Source organism: Lagenorhynchus albirostris, chromosome 13, assembly GCF_949774975.1.
Source record: "Lagenorhynchus albirostris chromosome 13, mLagAlb1.1, whole genome shotgun sequence".
NCBI classification, from domain to species: Eukaryota; Metazoa; Chordata; class Mammalia; order Artiodactyla; family Delphinidae; genus Lagenorhynchus; species Lagenorhynchus albirostris.
In genome coordinates this window covers 49,967,363-49,986,699 of record NC_083107.1, presented here as the reverse complement: position 1 = coordinate 49,986,699, position 19,337 = coordinate 49,967,363, and the positions used below count along the sequence as shown (strand labels likewise).

Here is a 19,337-nt window from a genome sequence, read left to right as displayed (position 1 = left end):
CTACTCTTTTTATTTAACTTGTTGCTATACAGTTTTCAGTATATATTTTTAATTTATCACAGTCTACCTTCAAATAATTTTAATTCACTTATTATCTGGCCTTTTACAGAAAAAGTTGACTAATCCTGATGCCCTATCTGGATCAATTCCTTTTTCCCAAGAAGTTGATTTTAACATTTCTTATAGTTTGGGTCTACTAGCAATGAAGTATTTTTTTAACCTTTTTGTGGAGGATGGGTATGGAATTCTAGGTTGACAGGTTTTTTTTAAGTACTTTAAAGACTTTACTCTCTTCTGGCTTGCATAGTTTCTGAAGAGAGGTCTGTTACGATTCTTATCTTTGTTGTTCTGTTTGTAATTTTTTTTCTTACTATCTGTCTTCAAGATTTTTCTCTTTATCACTACTTTTTAGCAGTTTGACTATGATGTGCCTAGGTGTGTTTTTCTTTATTTTTATCCTGCATTGGTTTCTCAGAGGTTCTTGGATCTGTGGTTTGTTGTCATTCATTAAACTTAGAATTTTTTTTCTTCATTATCTCTTCAGATATTTCTTGTGGTTCACCATCTACTTCTGGGCTCCAAGTAAAAATATATTAGACCATTTGCTATTGTCTCACCTCTTGGTTGCTCTGTCCCTCTTCGTACTCTTTTCTTTCTTTGTTTCAGTTTGGATAATTTCTATTGATCCTTCTATAGTTTGTGGGGTTTTTTTTTGAATATTTGAATTTTATTTATTTTTTATACAGCAGGTTCTTATTAGTTATCTATTTTATACATGTTAGTGTATATATGTCAGTCCCAATCTCCCGATCTTTCTGTAGTTTTATTCTTTCCTCTATTGTGTTGATTCTGCTGATTAGCCTGATAAAGTTGTCTTCATATTTTTTAAGTATTTTCATTTGCCTTTTAAAAAATAATGGCCATATTTTTGTTAAAATTTCCTGCTAGATCTTTAAGCATATTAATCATAGTTATAGTGTTTGTCTGGTAACTTCAATATCTGGTCCATCTCTGGGTCTGGTTTTGTTGATTGTTTTATCTCCTGCTTTTGTGTGTTGCATAATTTTGGATTAAGTGGCAGCCATTGCTTGTTAAAGAATGGTAGAGACTGAGGTAAATAATATTTCGATCCAGAAATAGATATTCCTCTACTTCTGTCACATTGTTAGTATGAACAGGTATTGGTCAATCTAGTAAATAATTGAGCTGGGTTTGGGTTTTGTGGTTGTCATAGTTACCTTCAGTGTACCATAGTCTTCACATTCCTACAGAGATGGACTGTTGACACTTTGTACTTAGTGTGCGGCCTGCAATGTCAGGTGATGTTTCTCAGCATTTCTGCTCCAACTACATCTTTCAGTTTGTGACACATTTAGAGGTGAGAGGAGTTGAATATTTCTCTCTGTACTCTTGCCCCTTCCTTAGCAATAGATTGCTCTTGCTTGTTACTTGGTGCAAAGTTCTTAGTGTGAACAGGGTGGGTTTCTTGGTTCTTCTGCTCCAGTTTTAGTCTTAATCAGACTCTGTACACCTGTGCCTCAAGAGTGGGACTTTCCTTGTCTCCTCCACGAGTGGACAGTCTCTCCCATTTACTCAGAGTGGAGTCTAGAGCTGCACTCATCAATAGCCAATTACCTACATATGGCTAGTGGTTGGCATATTGGATAGCACAAAATAGGATATTTCTGTCATTGTATAAATTCCTACTGGACAGCACTGTTCCAGCACTCAGGCCAATTTCTTTCTCATTCCCATCATGGTGGGTAGATGTTGCCTAATATCAGTGGGAAGTTCTAGGTTCAAGTGAGTGACCATTTCCCAGCAGCAGCAGATCTCTGCTTTGTATCTTTGAAGGATTTGGGCATGAACAGATTTCCTGCCCTTCTAATGGCATGTAGTATTGAATACATTGCCTAGTGTCAGTAAAATGTGAAGATAGCTGGGTTTTGTACTTTTCTCCCAACAGCAGCCATCCTTTCCCGGGGACTGGGGTGAGGAGTATACTTTGCCTCTTTCTCAATGGCAGACTGCTTTTGCTTGGTATGGAGCTTTGTCCAGGGTTTAGGCAGGTTTTGTGCCTCTGCCACAGTGACACCTGATCTCACCTTATGCTCATTCAGGGCCTGGAGCATGAATGGGCTTTGCCTGATATCTTTGCTCCAACCTCAGACCGTGGTAGGTTCTGCACATCTATCTCCGTCTCCAAGGGTGTCTTCCTTCGGTCTCCTGCCTGCCTACAGTTTTGAGTATTTTTTTTTCTTGCCTTTTATTGTGACTACCACTTCTTCCATGGCCTACCAAATGTGAAACTGTTCATATGTTTTGTCTCTCCTCACAGGACCTGTCATACTTCAAAATTCAATTATTTCTGTTGTCTTGCAGCCTTAGATCTCAGATAGGCTCATAAAAAATTATGGCTATGTAGGCTATTTTGTTTTTTAAAAAAATTAGTTTTTTTATAATTTAGTTTTGGCTGTGTTGGGTCTTCATTGCTACACATGGTCTTTCTCTAGTTGCAGCAAGCGGAGGCTACTCTTCATTGCAGTGCGCAGGCTTCTCATTGTGGTGGCTTTTCTTGTTGTGGAGCATGGGCTCTAGGCCTGCGGACTTCAGTAGTTGTGGCACACCGGCTCAGTAGCTGTGGCTCGCGGACTCTAGAACACAGGCTCAGTAGTTGTGGCGCACGGGCTTAGTTGCTCCGCGGCATGGGGATCTTCCTGGTCCAGGCTCGAACCCATATCCCCTGCATTGGCAGGCGGATTCTTAAGCACTGTGCCACCAGGGAAGTCCTGTTTTTTTCTTGTTAGGCTGGGAGTGATGTTCTTTTATGGCTTTCTATACCCCAAGTGGTAGCAGAAATCTCCTATTCTTATTTAGAATAAAAGTTAAAAGGATAAGTACTTACATTTTTTGGTAACTGAAGGATTTTATAGGATAGTGCTGTTCAAACTTGACTGTACCTACTGATCATCTGGGAATCTTGTTAAAATACTGATTCTGCTTCAGCAAATCTAGGATGGGTACTGAGGCTCTTTCATTTCTAACAGGCTCCCAGGTCATCCTGATGCCTCTAATCCATGGACACACCCTGGGTAGCAAGACATTTGGACACATCATCGTCTTATAACTAACTTAAAGGAGCTTATTAGCTATCTATTGCTATGTAATAAATTGCTGTGTAACACATTCTCTACTACACATGGAACATTTATGGAGGCCAACTATGTGGTTAGGCCATTAAACAAAGCCTTAGCAATTTCAAAGGATCAGTCTCTGTTATAGCCAGCCTCCAAGATGGCCCCCAAATGAGCCCCACCTTCTGGTATTTGTGCCCTTGTGAAGTCCCCTCCAATACTGCATAGGGCTGACTCGTGTAACCAAGAGGATATTGTGGAACTGATGAAGTGTGCCTTTTGAATCCAGGTTATAAAAGACATTATGGTTTCCATCTTGGATTCTTGGCTAATTAGCTCTATGGGAAGTCAGCTGCTATATCATACAGACACTTAAATAGCCCTGTGGAGAGGCCCCTGTGGCATGGAAATGAGGCCTCCTTCCAATAGCCATATGAGTGAGCCATTTTGGAAGCAGATCCCCCTGCCCCAGTCAAACTTTCCTTTCAGATGACTGAAAGCATTGGAAATTTTGGATGTATCCTTTCCACCGTGCATTATTAGATTTTATTTTTTGAACTGTATCCTTAATTCTTTTCTAGTTTTAGACCTATTGTGTTTATGCTTATGATGGGATGTAAAAGGGGAACTGTCTACTAGATATTTAGAAATATGATACAGGAATGGTAGTGATGTTATGGTATTAAAGCTCTAAGTTTAAAGCCTTCAGCGTTGATTTTCAGTAGAAGAGTCTAGGAAAAGTATAGTATAATGGAAGCCAGGGAGAGTCAGTTTAAGTGTGAATGAGCGACAGTGTCAAATGCTGCAAAAAAAAAAAAAGAAAAGAAAGAAACTTGAAAATGATGAGCTAAGAAGTGATTGAGACAAGTAGCAGCCAAAAGATTAGAATTAAAAATATATGGGGCTTCCCTGGTGGCGCAGTGGTTAATAGTCCGCCTGCCGATGCAGGGGACACAGGTTCGTACCCCGGTCCGGGAAGATCCCGCATGCCGCAGAGCCACTAGGCCCATGAGCCATGGCCGCTGAGCCTGTGCGTCCGGAGCCTGTGCTCCGCAATGGGAGAGGCCACAACGGTGAGAGGCCCGCATACCGAAAAAGAAAAAAAAAAGTTTTAAAAAAATATATGAACAGTGGTTATTTCTATTGTGGCCACTTTCGAGCTACCAACATTATGTCATTAAATGCGAAGTGGATAGGGGATGTTTACAGTCAGCAGCACACCGCTGTATGTAAGGAACACATACAATCCAATACGAAAAAGAAAGCCTGATAGGAAAATTGAGAAGAATATGAACAGGGGCTTCACAGAGGAGGAAATACACATGGCCATAAACATATGCAGAGATGTTCATCCTCTCTAGCAATCAGGGACATACAAATTCAAAGAACAAAACAGTTTTTACCCATTAGATTGCAAAATTTTTTAATGTTTTATTAGTTGAGGATATGGGGTAATAAATCAATATCAATAGTTTCTCACCATTAATAGGAGTGTAAATTAGTATGACCATTCATGAGGGCAACTTGGCAGTAGTTATTAGAATTAGAAACGTGTGTATCCTTTGATCTAGTGGATCAGATTCTGATTTTTCCCCTTAAGTAAAACTCATACTTGCACACAAAGAGATGCATTCAATATATAAGAATATTCATTGTGGTAAAGTTCTAGAACAATATGTCTAGTGTGGTATAATTTGTGTTAGTGATCAAAAGGGATTTGTTCTTGTCCCTAATTTTTAATTGTATGCATTATTTATATAATTAACCTGAGCATTTTTGAATCTTTAGAGAAAGAAAGGAATTAAGGAAGTGGAAGTTAGTGAATGGGAAAACATACAGTCCAGATTTCAGGGAGAGTGTGATAAAGAGAAAGAAATTATCTTATGAGCTAATAAAGAATATGAGAATAAATACAGAAATTGTAATACATTGGCATAAAAATTAGCCAGCTATTGCCACAAGTCGGGGTGGGAGGGAAGGAACTGGTAGGTGATGGTCTTCACGAAAATCAATGGATCACTTTACTTAAATGTCTGAAGTTTGGACAGAAAGCGATACATTCAAGTGGGATTGGGAAGGCTTGTGAATTTCTTTTTTTAAAATTTATAAAATACTTCTTGAATCAATGCCTCAAAAGGACAGTATTTCTCTTCCAGTCGGCAAAAGGCAAGCAAGTTACACTTACTTCCATTAGATGCTGGAACTGAATTTGGCAACCTTGAAAGCACTTTTCTGATGAAAGCTGTTATCTAGAGATGGTAATCTCAAAAAAGAAGACAAGATTGACAAAGGTCCAGGTCAAACTACAAATTGATATTGACACCTAGCCAGCTGGTATAGCTGTTGATTAGTTTCCTACCCTCATCCATACCATGGTTACCACTCTCAAAAGATGGGTCTAAAAATCTTGGCTTGGCATTTATCTGTCTCAGAATTTTAAAATTACAAAAACTAGGCATGGTGTTTTTTTGTTTTGATTTGTTTTTATGTTTTAAATGTTAACACTGAAGTCTTAAATCTGCTTTTCAAACTTTTTGTAAAAGCCAAACTAAAACAGTTAATGGAGATTTTAACTGGGAAACATGAAATTAGAAGTTTTGCCTGGTTTAGTACAATTTTAGTCTCTACGTTTTCGTAGTCGTGATTTGCTTCAATAGCTAAATCCCAAGAAAGGAAGTCATGCAAGCAACCATAGAAGTTCACACTATAAGCAAGAATTATGAATAATGCCCTTTTTAAACTTAGTGGTTCTAAAAACCACTGAAAAAGGTAGTCAAGGGGGGAAACTATTAAAATGTACAGGGCAGGTACATAAAAACATTGCAGGAATAGGGAACATTGTTTCTTCTCCCAGTTTTCTTTACAACTTCCATTAAGATAAATCTTTTTAAAGTTCAATTCTTAATATATATTCCTCATTTCTTCAAAAGCTTCTGTGGTTCCTTACCAAATAAGTCCAGAAGGCTTAGAGTTCCAAAATGCAAAATAGTACATGAGAGAATGCACATTTCCTGTTTCCATTGCACAAAAAATGTGTCTTGTAATAGGCAAATTTATTTTAAAACAATACTTCTAAAACTCTTTATTACTTGTGTTCCATCATCTAAGCACAACTTAATAAAGAAGCTAAGTTTTTAAGTGAGACTTAGATTCCAAATAAGTTTTTTGCTCTAGACTCTGAAACATAGATTAGCAAATACATAATTTTATCTTGTTACTGATAGTTTGTGAACAGACCCAGTGAACGGAAGTGCTGCCATGGTAACATAAACCAGACTGTTATTTGGAGAACTTACTCAAGACACTTAACTGCCCTGAACTACAAGTTTTCAGTACCAGTTCTTCCAATTTGCTGTTTCAAAGAAATAGTTCTTAAAAGATCAAAATTATTTGCAGTTCTCTCACAAGAGAATTTTAAAAGTAGATTTGAACTAAACAGCTTCTAGGAGTATAATCTCAGGAATACCAAGATAGAACATGGTTAGAATTATTAAAATAATTGTCTTAGTCAATATATGAAAAATAATTCATGCATATCTTTTCTGTATGAAACTGAAGTGGTTTTGGGGCAAAGGATGTTGTGGGTGCTAACATTTTAAAGTTTTATTTCCCAATCTTCAAAACACATTTACCACTTAGGTCAAGCAACTGAAAATATATCTAATTTAAGATGTTCCATCACTTAATTCAAAACTACATTTGTAAAATTTGACTTCCTTTGGAAAAAAATTAAAATTTCAAATACTTGTTTAGTGTACTTCATGTGATATCTTGCTGCTGTAGGCCAGAAAAGGTTTCACCTGATAATATGGTATGGTTCTTACTATATTACAGTGTGATTTGACACCCATGGTTTTTCTTTTCCAATATATTTAAGTTGCTAGGATGTTAAAAACTGCCTTATACTCAATTACCATACTTTTCCTCAGACAAGAATGTTTTTCCTTTATCAATTTAATTCATCTCTTTTTTTTCTAACTTTTGTCTCTTCGGAATTAATTGATTTTTGTTCTTATTGTTGATGTTTTTAAAAACTCTCATCTCTTAGAAGAGGAGTAGGAATATATTGTTATTAAGCCATATACACTTACTATTGATATATGCCAATTTCAGTATAATCTCTTAGTATTCACTTAGTTTGCAGCTCTATGTCGCTTACATATGAATTACCTTATTTGACTCTCATCACAACTCAATGAAGTGGCCTGTTTTTTTAATTCTACAGATAAAATATGAGAGGACAGACTCTTAGAGATTAAGTGATTTGTCCACTATCAAGTAGCCAATCAATAAGCAATGATTAGCACCTCAGTTTGAAAACGTGTGAAACAGTATTCTTTCATTATGCCATTCTGCTATAATAGTTATGACATGATATTTAGAGATAAAAAAGCCTCAGTAATAGGCTAATGTTACCTTGAAAAAGAGTTCAGGAAATGGAAGCACCCTGGAATTTATCACATTAAATCTTCAGCAATGATAATAGCGTACATAATATAGGATTTTATACAAGCAGAAAGGAGCAGGGGAACAGGACACAGGTCAGTTTTATTGTTGTCTATATAATTGTTAATGTTGTGAAGTGTAATTCAAATTTTAAGAAAGGGTTTTTGAAATAGAAAAGGTGTAACATAAAAACAAAAATTAGTAACAGGGCTTTCCTGGTGGCGCAGTGGTTGAGAGTCCGCCTGCCGATGCAGGGGACACCGGTTCGTGCCCCGGTCCGGGAAGATCCCACATGCCACGGAGCGGCTGGGCCCGTGAGCCATGGCCGCTGAGCCTGCGCGTCCGGAGCCTGTGCTCCGCAACGGGAGAGGCCACAACAGTGAGAGGCCCTCTTACCGCAAAAAAAAAAAAAAAAAATAGTAACAGTTTGAATCTCACTAATCTTGTGAGTTAGTTCTAAGGAAGTTTTGTACATCATGGTGGGAGGGGGTCAGGTTATACCTTATATTTAATTTTTGACATTTGTATCTTCAAAAGATTAAATATATTCAAAAATATTTATTAAAATTTAGTATCAGTAACTAGCGGAATAGAAACAGAAAAACAAATTTGCATGCTATTAGACTGGAAGAAACGAACAATTTTTAAAACTACAAAGAAAATGAACATAAAATATAACAATAGTAGTAGCCAATGTTTAAGTGCTTTTGTGTCTGGTAGGTACTGTTTTATATATATTTTGAGCATACTAGTACACAGAGAACATAGACATTTTTCTAAAGGTTACACAGCTGTTAAGTGACAGAGCCAGGATTCCAAAATAGGTATTCTTCCTCCAAGGCTTGTACTCTTAACTTCTGTACAAGTAGTGTTTAGCTCTGGGGCAGTGTGGGATGAATTTGCAGTTGGACCTCCTCTTTGCATGGCTATAGGGTTTTGTATGTAAACTGTAGGTAGATGTGGTACATTTGTAGGGATGTGCATCTAGTCAGACTGTTCAGGATGTAGGTAGGGATGGATGTTCAGCTAAAGAAGTAGGAAAGATACATCCTGAAGGAAGAGTTTGCAGGTGATCTTACAGCTCCTGAAGTCCTTCAGTTATTTAGTTTGACTAGCTCAATTAGTGTGTGTGGCGTTTGACCACACCCACTTAGTTTTTATATAACTGTTTCTTATACCTTTTATTTACTAGATAATCTATAATTGTAGTTTGGATATTTTTTTTTGGATATATTTTTAATACAAGAGTGTTTATAAATTTCCAAGTGGTCAGAGAATTTTGTTGTTGGGATATTTTTTTTTCTTTTTACGCTACAGTGATCTTTAAAGGGTAATTTATTTTTCTTCATGGTCTAATCAATGTTTGTAGTTTTTTCTGTTAATATTTGGAAAGTATACTCTCCAAGAATTCATTAATTACATCAGTGTTTTTCATAGGTGTTCCACAGAACACTAGCTTCCTCAGATGTTTCCTGGGAGAAAGAGGTTCTGTGTCAAATAACTTTGGGAAACTTCTTAAAACAGGTTTAATTAAAGCAGGACTGTTTAGGACCCTTAATCTGCTAGTATGTAATGTAACCTTCTAATAAGGAAAGAGGTAAAATACTCAGCATTTTTCAAACCTATTTGAAGGAATTATCTCAAAGCCTGGCCTTTCCCCTTGCACATTAGATCATTTTCGTGAGATTCTTCAGGTAAGTTGTCTACTTACCTTCCTGGTAAGCTGTTCCTTCATATTAGCGGAATTGTGGAGCAGGCAAGCCAGTCTTTCAGGCACCTCCCATTTGCAATTTAGCGGGCACTTCTGTTATATTTTCTCTAGTTTCCAGAAATCATACAAATTGTATTATTTTTAGATTCTAGTGACTATTTCCATGAAATCTGGGCTTGTGTGCCCATTACCATATTATCCAGAAGTTCCTCGAATGTTGTAACTTAACCATCTTGAGGGAAGAGTTGATACTTCTCCCTCTTTTTTATCTTTCACAGGAGTCTTTTCCATGCCTCAGTTTTTGACTTAACTACTCTTTGAGACTTTTGCCATCTTTTCATTAAATTGTTTGCCTTGAATTTAAACAGTTTAAATGGGAAACTAAACACTAGTGTTAATGCCATAAAAAATGAAGTTATTTTTATATGCATCACATAATATATTGTTTAGCACTTTTGGGAGAATGACACTACCTAATCTTTTCTTTCTTTAACAGTAATGATAAGGGTTAACATTTGTTGACATCTTAGCATGTGGAGGGCCACCTTGTACAGCCCTTCATGCTGTTCTCTGCACAGCTTGGTGTTGTATCATTCTCACAGAATGTGATGTGAATGCCATGTCCTAGAGTTGTGCAGTCCTGTGGCCCTAGTGCCATGCAATGTGCAGAGTACTCTATGCATAATGTAATCCATAGAACAAACCTATGAGGTAGGTACTGTTATTATCCATACCTTACAAATAAGGGAATAATGGCCCAGAGAAATAGAGGTTAGTTAACCTTCCTAAAATTACACAGCGGGTCAGTGGCAGGGCAGGGGATAGGAGCCCAGGCAGTCTGCCTCTGGGGCTTTTAGTCACACAGTCCATTCCTAGAAAATTTACATCAACTTTTGCCTTGTATTCAAAAGGTACTATTGGATTTTTTTCCCCACACACATTTATTAAAAGCATTCAGACACTGATTTTGTGTGTCTTAAAGTTCCAGGTTACTAATTCTTATATATTTTATTCTAGGTTAATGGAAAAGGCTCCTTATGGTGTGTTGATCCAGAATATAAACCCAACCTTATGCAAGCACTGAAGAAGCAACCTTTTCCCTCAAAATCAACATTTTACACCCCTCCTGCATCACCACAAAGGTACAGGATCTAACATGTAAACGTCAGTGGTGATATATAAGATTTCATTATATGAGATGGAGAAACTTAGAGTTGTAGTGTTTTTTTGTTTTTTAATTATATAGAGATTTATGAATAAGACATTAGCGTAAGGCATTTTTACTTATAGTCTAACTTATTAGGAAACAATGTTGGATAAGTGAGAACATAAATTCTGGAAAATGTAGTTAATAATATTCTAACTAAACTCTAAAGACAGTGATAATATGATTTCAGGTATCACCTGAAACCTTTTTGTAAAGGTTGAATCATTTAAATTGTCTGCAGTGCTAATGCTGACCTGAAGACATGGGAAAGTAAAAGTATATTTAAAAATTTTTAAATAAGGTGATTAAATTTGTCATTGCAGCATTTTTACATACATATTTATATTTCTTTTTCTATTTTAAGTTTTTTTCCTTCACAGTATGCTTATATTAGAAAATTATGTTCAAGTCTCAAATTTTTAAATGTCAAGTAAAATAATGCTTTGGAGTTTTTTATTTGTTTTGTTTCTGCTGGTAAATATAATTATGATTTTCCTTGGCTTCTGTTTTCTAACTCAGTGATCAACAAATTGATCTTAGAGCTTTCCAATTTTAAGTTAAATCTGAAAATGATACGATGTCCTTAAATCTCATTGTTTCCTTTTCTTAAAGAAACCTTCAGAATCTTTTTTTAAAATTCTATTACATATATTCATTTGAGTTAAAAATGACAGATTTTGTCAAGATACTTTTAAGGGTAGTCTATAAAAAGTTTTTTAAGCTTTTTAATAAAATAATACATGGCAATTTTGAAACATACACAAAAGTAGGGAGAAAGTGAACTCCCATTTGCAACAGTTATCAACATTTCATGTGTTTAATTTCTTTAAGTATTATTAGATGACTTTTAGAGGAGTGGTTATAGCTGAGATACAGTTAAAAAAATTAGTAAGATTGAAGTTGAAATGTCAGCAATATATATACATATATACTCATTGAGATTTAAGCTTATTTACCATATTAGTAGATTAGAAGGATCATTGTAATAAGAACTGGTTTATCCTTATGAAATGAAACCTAGAAAAGACGTTATCAGAGTTTTATATTCTCATTGTTTGGGAGTTGATAACCTTCTTTAATGTTGGTGCTTATGAGATGTCCTAGTTAAAAAAAATAATAGTTTAGGGCTTCCCTGGTGGCACAGTGGTTGAGATCCGCCTGCCGATGCAGGGGACACGGGTTTGTGCCCCGGTCCGGGAAGATCCCACATGCTGCGGAGCGGCTAGGCCCATGAGCCATGGCCACTGAGCCTGCGCGTCTGGAGCCTGTGCTCCTCAACAGGAGAGGCCACCAACAGTGAGAGGCCCGCGTACTGCAAAAAAAAAAAAAAAAAGTTTAGAAACTAATGGTAAGTTCTGCTGATGGTCCTTTCATGTTTTATTTAGCAATGTTACTGTTTATTAAAAATTAAATGGGAGAATTGGCACTCTATTTTGTATACCATCAAAAATACACTTTCCTGTGCCTTTGATATGATGCATTTTCATGTTTATATCTCTTAGCTTTATCATATGTTTATATGTTAAATAAAGCTGATTTTGTGGTTTAAAAACAGGTAGATAAAACAACAGCATAAAGATTATAATCTTTGACTTTAAAACATTACCATAATATTTTTAGAAACATTTTCTCTTTATCATTGTTTGGCAAAATGACAGTTCCATCTGACACAACTTTGTGTAGCCCTTTCATGTCATAATTGGTAAGTCTGAGGAAGAGAATGATCTGTAGAGTATGTAAAACTGTGACTAAGAAATAGACTTTTTTTTTTTTTTTTTTTTTTGCCGTATGTGAACCTCTCAGTGTTGTGGTCTCTCCCGTTGCGGAGCACAGGCTCCGGACGCGCAGGCTCAGCGGCCATGGCTCACGGGCCCAGCCGCTCCGCGGCATCTGGGATCTTCCCGGACCAGGCCACGAACCCATGTCCCCTGCATCGGTAGGCAGACTCTCAACCACTACGCCACCAGGGAAGCCCTAGACTTTTAATTTGGTTAGCAAAAAGCAGATTTTTTAAAAATACTATCAAAAATTCCAAAGAAGAGGAATAGTTTGTCCCAAAAATGTCTTAATTTTGGAACTAAAAAAACAAAAACAAGAAAATAACTACTGGTCTTTTTTCATGAATATAGAAAGTTTAATTTGATACTGATATTTATTGATTAAATCAGGAGCTTATCTGTTTTTTGTCATCACCATACAGTCTTCCTTAAACATTGTTTTGATAAACACTTTATTTGTATTGTAACACCTGTATTAATATCAAACTTAGGCATACAATACAAAATCAGACAGTAACTATTACTATTGTCTATTGTTCCAGGCATTTTAAATTCATTATTCTTATTCAATTATCACAGCAACCCTACGTGGGAGGTTTAATTACTCCTGTTTTACAGATGAAGAAACTAAAAGATTAATTATTTTGCCTAAGAACACCCAAATAGTTGTGATTTAAACTTGGATCTTATGCTCTTTCTGCTTTGGCAGACTCTTCCTAAACTGAATAGTATTAGCAAAGAAAACAAGGTAAAAATAGTTTGTGTTTTTTATTGTACAAATTAATTGTATTTGTAACTAAGTTCTATAAAATGTGAAATAAAGATCTTTTATAAGTACGCTTGTCTTATCTCTTTATTTTTCAGTGGTTCTTTATCACCTCACTACTTAAGCTCTGTACTCAAGCAGAACCAGGTGCGAACTCTCAAAGGTATGTGAAAGATCAGTATTTTAAATCATAAAAACTCAGATCAAAATTCAGAACTTTTGTTTAATTATTTTTAAATTATAAAAGTATTAAATGTTCATTGTAGAAGTTTTGGAAAATAAAAACATTTATAAAAAAGAAACTAAAACTTACCCTTTATTCTGCTGTTAACTTTTTAATTGAGGAATACTTGATGGTATACTTGATATTATACGTTTCAGGTGTACAACATAGTGATTCACGATTTTTTAAGGTATACTCCGTTGATAGTTATTATAAAATATTGACTCTATTCCCTGTGTTGTACAATATATCCTTAAAGCTTATTTCTTTTATGCATAGTAGTTTGTACCTCTTAATCCCCTACCCCTATCTATCTTGCACCTCTGCTGTTCACATTTTAATATAATTGCTTTGGTCCTTTTTATGCTTTTCACATGAGTAGATATGTTTGCGTGCATGCACATACATGCACATACACCCCCCACCTCCCACACACACTTTTTCTCCACTGGGATTATACTGTGTATACTGTTTTATATCCCTGTTTTCATTTACTTTTATGTATACTTTTCCTTGAAAATAGGGAAATATTTCTTAGTAATGCCTGCAATAGAGAATTATCTTTTTAAGTCTGTCAGACTAGAATAGAGGTTGACAAACTATGTCCCATGGGCCAAATGTGGCCTGCCACCTGTTTTTGTACGGCCTTTGAGTTAGGGATGGTTTTACATATTTCTTTTATAGGTTAAGTGTAAAGAACTATAATTTAGGAAGAAAGCAATGTTAACTTTTAGAATTTTGTAGACTTTTAAAAAGTAGGTCAAAATTCTGAAATTGCAGTTTTCCCCCCCTACTCATAGTTAGTATTACAGGTTAGTGATATATTAACGTAAGTTTTCCTAGCATTGTTGCTTTGGAGCCTACAGATGTTTCTATGACCTTTAAAAATAGAAATTCTCAGACTAAAAGCCTTTCTGTGTATCAGAGATATTTAGGCTCTTTAGAACTACACTAAGCCAAGCCTAGGAAACAATATGATGGTGGTCTGTAAAAATAAGGGAGGGAAAGAGTGTGAAAAAGCTTAAGAGGACTCTGCAGAGAAGTTAAGCGGATTGGGAGTCTGCTTCAGATATGCTGTAACTTAACATAAGGCAAGTATCCATTTTCCTGTTACCTGCATGAGTAGATGTGCTCTCTTTACATTTAGGTATTGCTGAAACTTCCTTTATCTTTTTATTGCCTCAGTGAGTTCTGACCCTTAGTCTTTTAAGCTTAGTTCATATACACATTTTGAGAACATTTTCTCTTTTGAATTCTGGGGTTTATTTAGAATTTCTTTTTGCTCTTGTTCTATTCCATCCAAATTCTTCTTCTCCCTTTGGGGAGCAGCTTCCACAACTAGAGCCTAGGTACTTCTTCATCTAATGGCTTTATATCTCTCCATGACTGCTAACACCTTACTTCCCTCCATCTCTATCATTGTGAGTCTTAGGGCTATTCCCTTCTAGTAATTCACTTGGTGGGGAGGGTGGTTGGCATTCTGTCAACCAATGCAAGTCTGTCCTGGAATAGAATACACAATTCTCATGAGTTTTAACAGGAAAACGTAATACCACACAAAAACTTAAGAAAATTTATCATTAAATCAGGTTGCTCTAGCACATATTCATAGACTTCTGAGGAAATTTGCTTTTTCATAACTCTTGATATTATTTCTAGGGTAAAGTTTGAAAATACAACGATAAGTCGATTAAACATTCAACTGTTCATTCTACAAGTACTTGCTGAATTCCTCCATTGTGCCAAGCACTGAACTGGGTGCTTTGGGATATGCAGAGATGAAAGAGACCCAGGCCCTACTCTCAGAAAACATAGAGTTTAATTGAAGAAGGTTGACTAGAATTATGCAGAGTACATTGGGAGAAAAGGAAGTGGGTGGCAAATTAAGCTTAGAGGTGGGTCAGGAAAGGCCTCTTAGAGAAGAAACTGTGATGCTTGAGCTCTGGGCCTCAGAAGTTGGGAGGATATTTTTGGGTAGAGGTTTGGTGGAGGACAGTTGCTGGGAACTGCAGGTCGGTAAGTGTGGCTGAAACCTAAGAGCATAGAAGAGGACCAGGTAGCCTCGGTCCAGTGGCTGTAGATGTGATCGTTGAGTGTGGGCAAGGCAAATGAAGAAGTTTAAGCAGGCATTAGCCAAATCAAGGAGAGCGTATTTAGCATAATGAGTTTGAACTTCTTCCTATAACTATAACATTAGTTCGCATTGAATTCCTGACTGTGGTGTTTCGCATGCATTGCAGCAACTCTTTGAGGTATTGTTACCCTCTCTTACAAATAAGGAAGCTGAACTTCAGAGAGATTAAGTAACTTTCTCAAAGTCACACAACTAGTAAATGGTATAGAAGGAACTCTGATTTCAAAGCCTGCACTCCTACCAGATATGAGGCGTTGGAGGAACTGCTGAAGGTCTTTAAAGAATGAGATGACATTGTCAGTTTTGTGTTTTGTAAAGATCACAGAAGTTTCATTGTTGGCTCCAGTATTAGAATCCAATATAAGATTCATCTGTCACTTCACAGAATCATCTTTTTTAAAGTCTAATCTTTTTTGCTCATCTTGCCAATAGCTATTTTACAGTATTGTATAGCGGGCAGCAGGAGGCACAGGAATCTCATACTGAGATAGCAAAACAAAAGCTGTTTTTGTCAATATTTGGTGTGGGTTTGGAGTAAATTCATCTGTTTAAAAATATTTATCGAGCGCACTTGTGTGCTGGGCACTGTTGTAGGCACCAAGGATATATCAGTGAACAAAGAAGACAAAAACGGAACTATATTCTAGTTAGTAAATTTTAGTATTTATACTTAAGCACTAGCATACTACAAGGAAATATGAAATTTAGACAGTTAATGATGAAGTTAGGGGCTAAGTGCATATCTAAGTTCAATTTTCAGGTTACAAATTAGCATAATTTTTATCTTAATTGAAATGAAAGTAAACTGGTGGTCCAAGCAGCTTAAAGTCTTAGTAATTTTTTGAAATCGCTCTCCTACTTCTTTAAAGAATCATGAGAAACAGCTTCTCTGTTTGGATGCTCTGTAAATGTGTATATTGGTTTTGATAAAGGCAGTAAGTCCTATTATATTTATTACTTAGCTTATAACCATTTAAATTCTGCCTCTGGTTCTCATATCATTCCTTAAGCAAATGGACTGAGAATCAGATGATAGAAACTTATTTGTCTTATTGTAACCCTCACTTTCACATAGTTAAGCCTGATGTCTTTTAAATTTTTTTCTCAATTATTAATAATTTCTTAGCATCAAGGCTAAGAAAATATAAACCAGGAGGCATAAATTAACACTTTTTACAGAGATTTATTTGAACCAGTTATTAAATCAGTAGCATATTTTGAACCCCAGTCAGAACTATGAAGGATAAAAAGGGAAATAATATGACTTAACTAAGTTGTTGTTGTTATTGTTTAACTCACTGTTTTGATGGCTCTCATGGCTCTAATGACAAATGACTGTAAACTGGAAGTGAATTATAGGATTAAACTAAATAGTGTCAGAGAAAATATATACAAAAGACTTTATAAATGAACCAAATTTTTATTCTTCATGAACTGAATATGTTAAATAATATAGCTAATAGTATGTTTATTAAAACCCAGCACCATCTTTAAAACAGCATGAAGTACTTACTAATGAAAAAAAGTATTATGAAGTGTGTTCAGTTGTGACAATAAACAAATAAGTCTTAAGTTTAATTTTAATACCAAAACTGATTTGGTACTATAAATAAAAATTGTTTGTAAAATCTACACAGACAGTTTTTGTTCCAAGAAGTTCAAGATTGTATTGATAACCAGGTGTTCTTGATTACCGAGTGTCTGCGATCATTGGTGCTTATTTTAACACTGAAGTTAAACTTTTTTTTAGTTAATTGGCAAGGCATTGTGGGAAGCATACTTAGCAAATGTTCTGAACCAAACAAATCAGATGTAGATAAAATCCTTTTGCAAAGAAGTTTTTGCAAAGAAGTAATTTCATGTGGGAAAATTCAAATTAATTTGCCTGTAACAAATTCCTACAAGAAATAAGGGTATTTAAGGAACACTTTTCCTATCATTCTACTGTTATAGAAACAGTACCTAATTTTGTTATTATTTTAAGAAAGGAAATGGTACAGGATAAGTCTCTTAATCAATTTTCTTTAGTTTTAGGTATTTCAGAAATTAAGAATGTTTTATAGGTGCTTCATTTATAAGATTAATAAATTTCCTGAAATTGTTTCCTCATTATAATGCATTTCAGTATTAGATTCTCTCCCTCACTACCACTCCCTTTTTTTTTTAATAAAGTTGGAAACAAGGTAGATATTTAATTATTTCATGGAGCAGGAGTCTCTCTGTTAGTATAATGCCATGCAAGTTGTGCCCTGCACAAGGACACCTGGCTGAGGCAGTGAATGGGCTTTGAAATCAGCCAGCACTCCAGTCCCCAAGCTGTGTGCCTTGGTATAGGGAAACATTCACCTGGAGGCAAGTTTTTTTTTTTTTCCAGTTCACACAGAGATACAATATGGGCTATAGCTGTACCTTTTTTTCTTCAAAGACATGTTAGAATACTGAACTCTATCGTATTGTAGTCAGGTCTCATTCTGAAAGATAGGAATTGCAGAGGTCTTTGTTTTGCTAGCCTCTGTGGCTGTGGCATGTGGGAATCACTGATTCAAATTCTTTTTAACTTGCTGTTTTTTTCTGCCTGAAATGCTTTTCCTTTGGGTGTCTTCATGGTTTCATTCTCTCACCTCCCTGAGGTTTTTGCTCAACTGTTACCTCTCCTTGAGGCCTTCCCTAACCTCTACTTAAAATTGCAACCACCTTTCCCCTCATTCTATGTCTCCCTTCCCCCTTAATTCTTCTCCCTAGTGTTTTTCACTCTGATATACTGTATTTCTTTGTGTTATGAGAGGTTAGGGATTTTCCTGTTTTGTTTTCTGCTATATTCTCACAGCCTGGAATGATGTCAGCCTTATAACAGGACACTCTATTGAATGAATAACAGAATAGAGAATTTCCAGTATACTCGGTAATTTTCTACAAGATTTCCTACTCTAATTATAGATGCTTAGTAAGTATTAAGGGATGATGATAGAGTACAAATTGAAGGCCTGGGTTCTGGAGGTAGACTGCACAGGTTTAAATCCCACCTCTGTTGTTCTTAGAGGCCCATCTTTGTCCATTTTCTAAGTTGATAATACTTAGAACATGCCAAAGACTCTGTAATTTGGTGATAATCAGCTTAATCTAAGGAAAGGAGGGAGGGCAAAGATGTAATATATTCTTTACACATTTATCAAGGAACCACTATTTGTTCCAGGCTTATAGAACATAAAGAGGATAAGACATGATTCCTATCTTAAGGAAGCTGACAGTCTAATTGGAAAGACATTCATCTAGAGACTCTGATTCATGAGATCACATTTTATTCAAGGGAAAAGAGTATAGTATTATGTGCTCCTTCATAGCAACAATCTTCTGATAAGTTAAGCCTGTTTATTAAGGTCAAAAACATTTCCTGCCTTCACACAGTTTATGGTCAAGATGAAGAGAAAGCAAGTCACTATCCTCATGAATTTATTATCAAAAATAACTTTATAATTAGATATTACAAGTAAAATGCAAAACTTTGGGGTAATAAAAATTTTCCAGCTTTGAGATATAGAAATGGGGGGTTTCATATCAGTCTTGTTTTAAACTTATTCTTTATAACCTAAAATTTATAAACATTTTCTAACTTTTCCTTCACATTTTAGATTATACCATTTTACATTTATTCAGTCACGATTGTTCAGACTAACAGAGATGGCTAAGATGGAGAGGGGTGAACTTTTAGTACAGAAGTAGGTATGAGAGCATAATGACCTCTGGAATAGAACCTGCTGATTTTACCAGCCTTTCTTTTAAAACCCATTTTTCTTATGGAATATCCATAATTATGTTTGAGCTCTTGAGTATTATATAAATCTGTAGTACTTGTAGGCTTGTATATAATTATGACTAAAGACAGTATTAATATTTTTGTGTTTTCTTGGCTAATTTAATCTGTTTAAGGGCAATCCTTA

At 35.7% G+C, this 19,337-nt stretch overlaps 1 protein-coding gene across 4 annotated transcripts in view; it reads left to right on the top strand.

Moving 5' to 3' along the window:
* The window catches only part of FOXN2 (forkhead box N2), a 77,541-nt gene that overhangs the window by 30,546 nt on the left and 27,658 nt on the right, over nt 1–19,337 (top strand). For all 4 annotated transcript variants that reach the window (XM_060169277.1, XM_060169273.1, XM_060169274.1 and 1 more), the window contains exons 3-4: nt 10,309–10,433; nt 13,141–13,205. In XM_060169277.1, the coding sequence (XP_060025260.1) occupies nt 10,309–10,433; nt 13,141–13,205 (190 nt within the window). The remainder of the gene's footprint in view (nt 1–10,308; nt 10,434–13,140; nt 13,206–19,337) is intronic.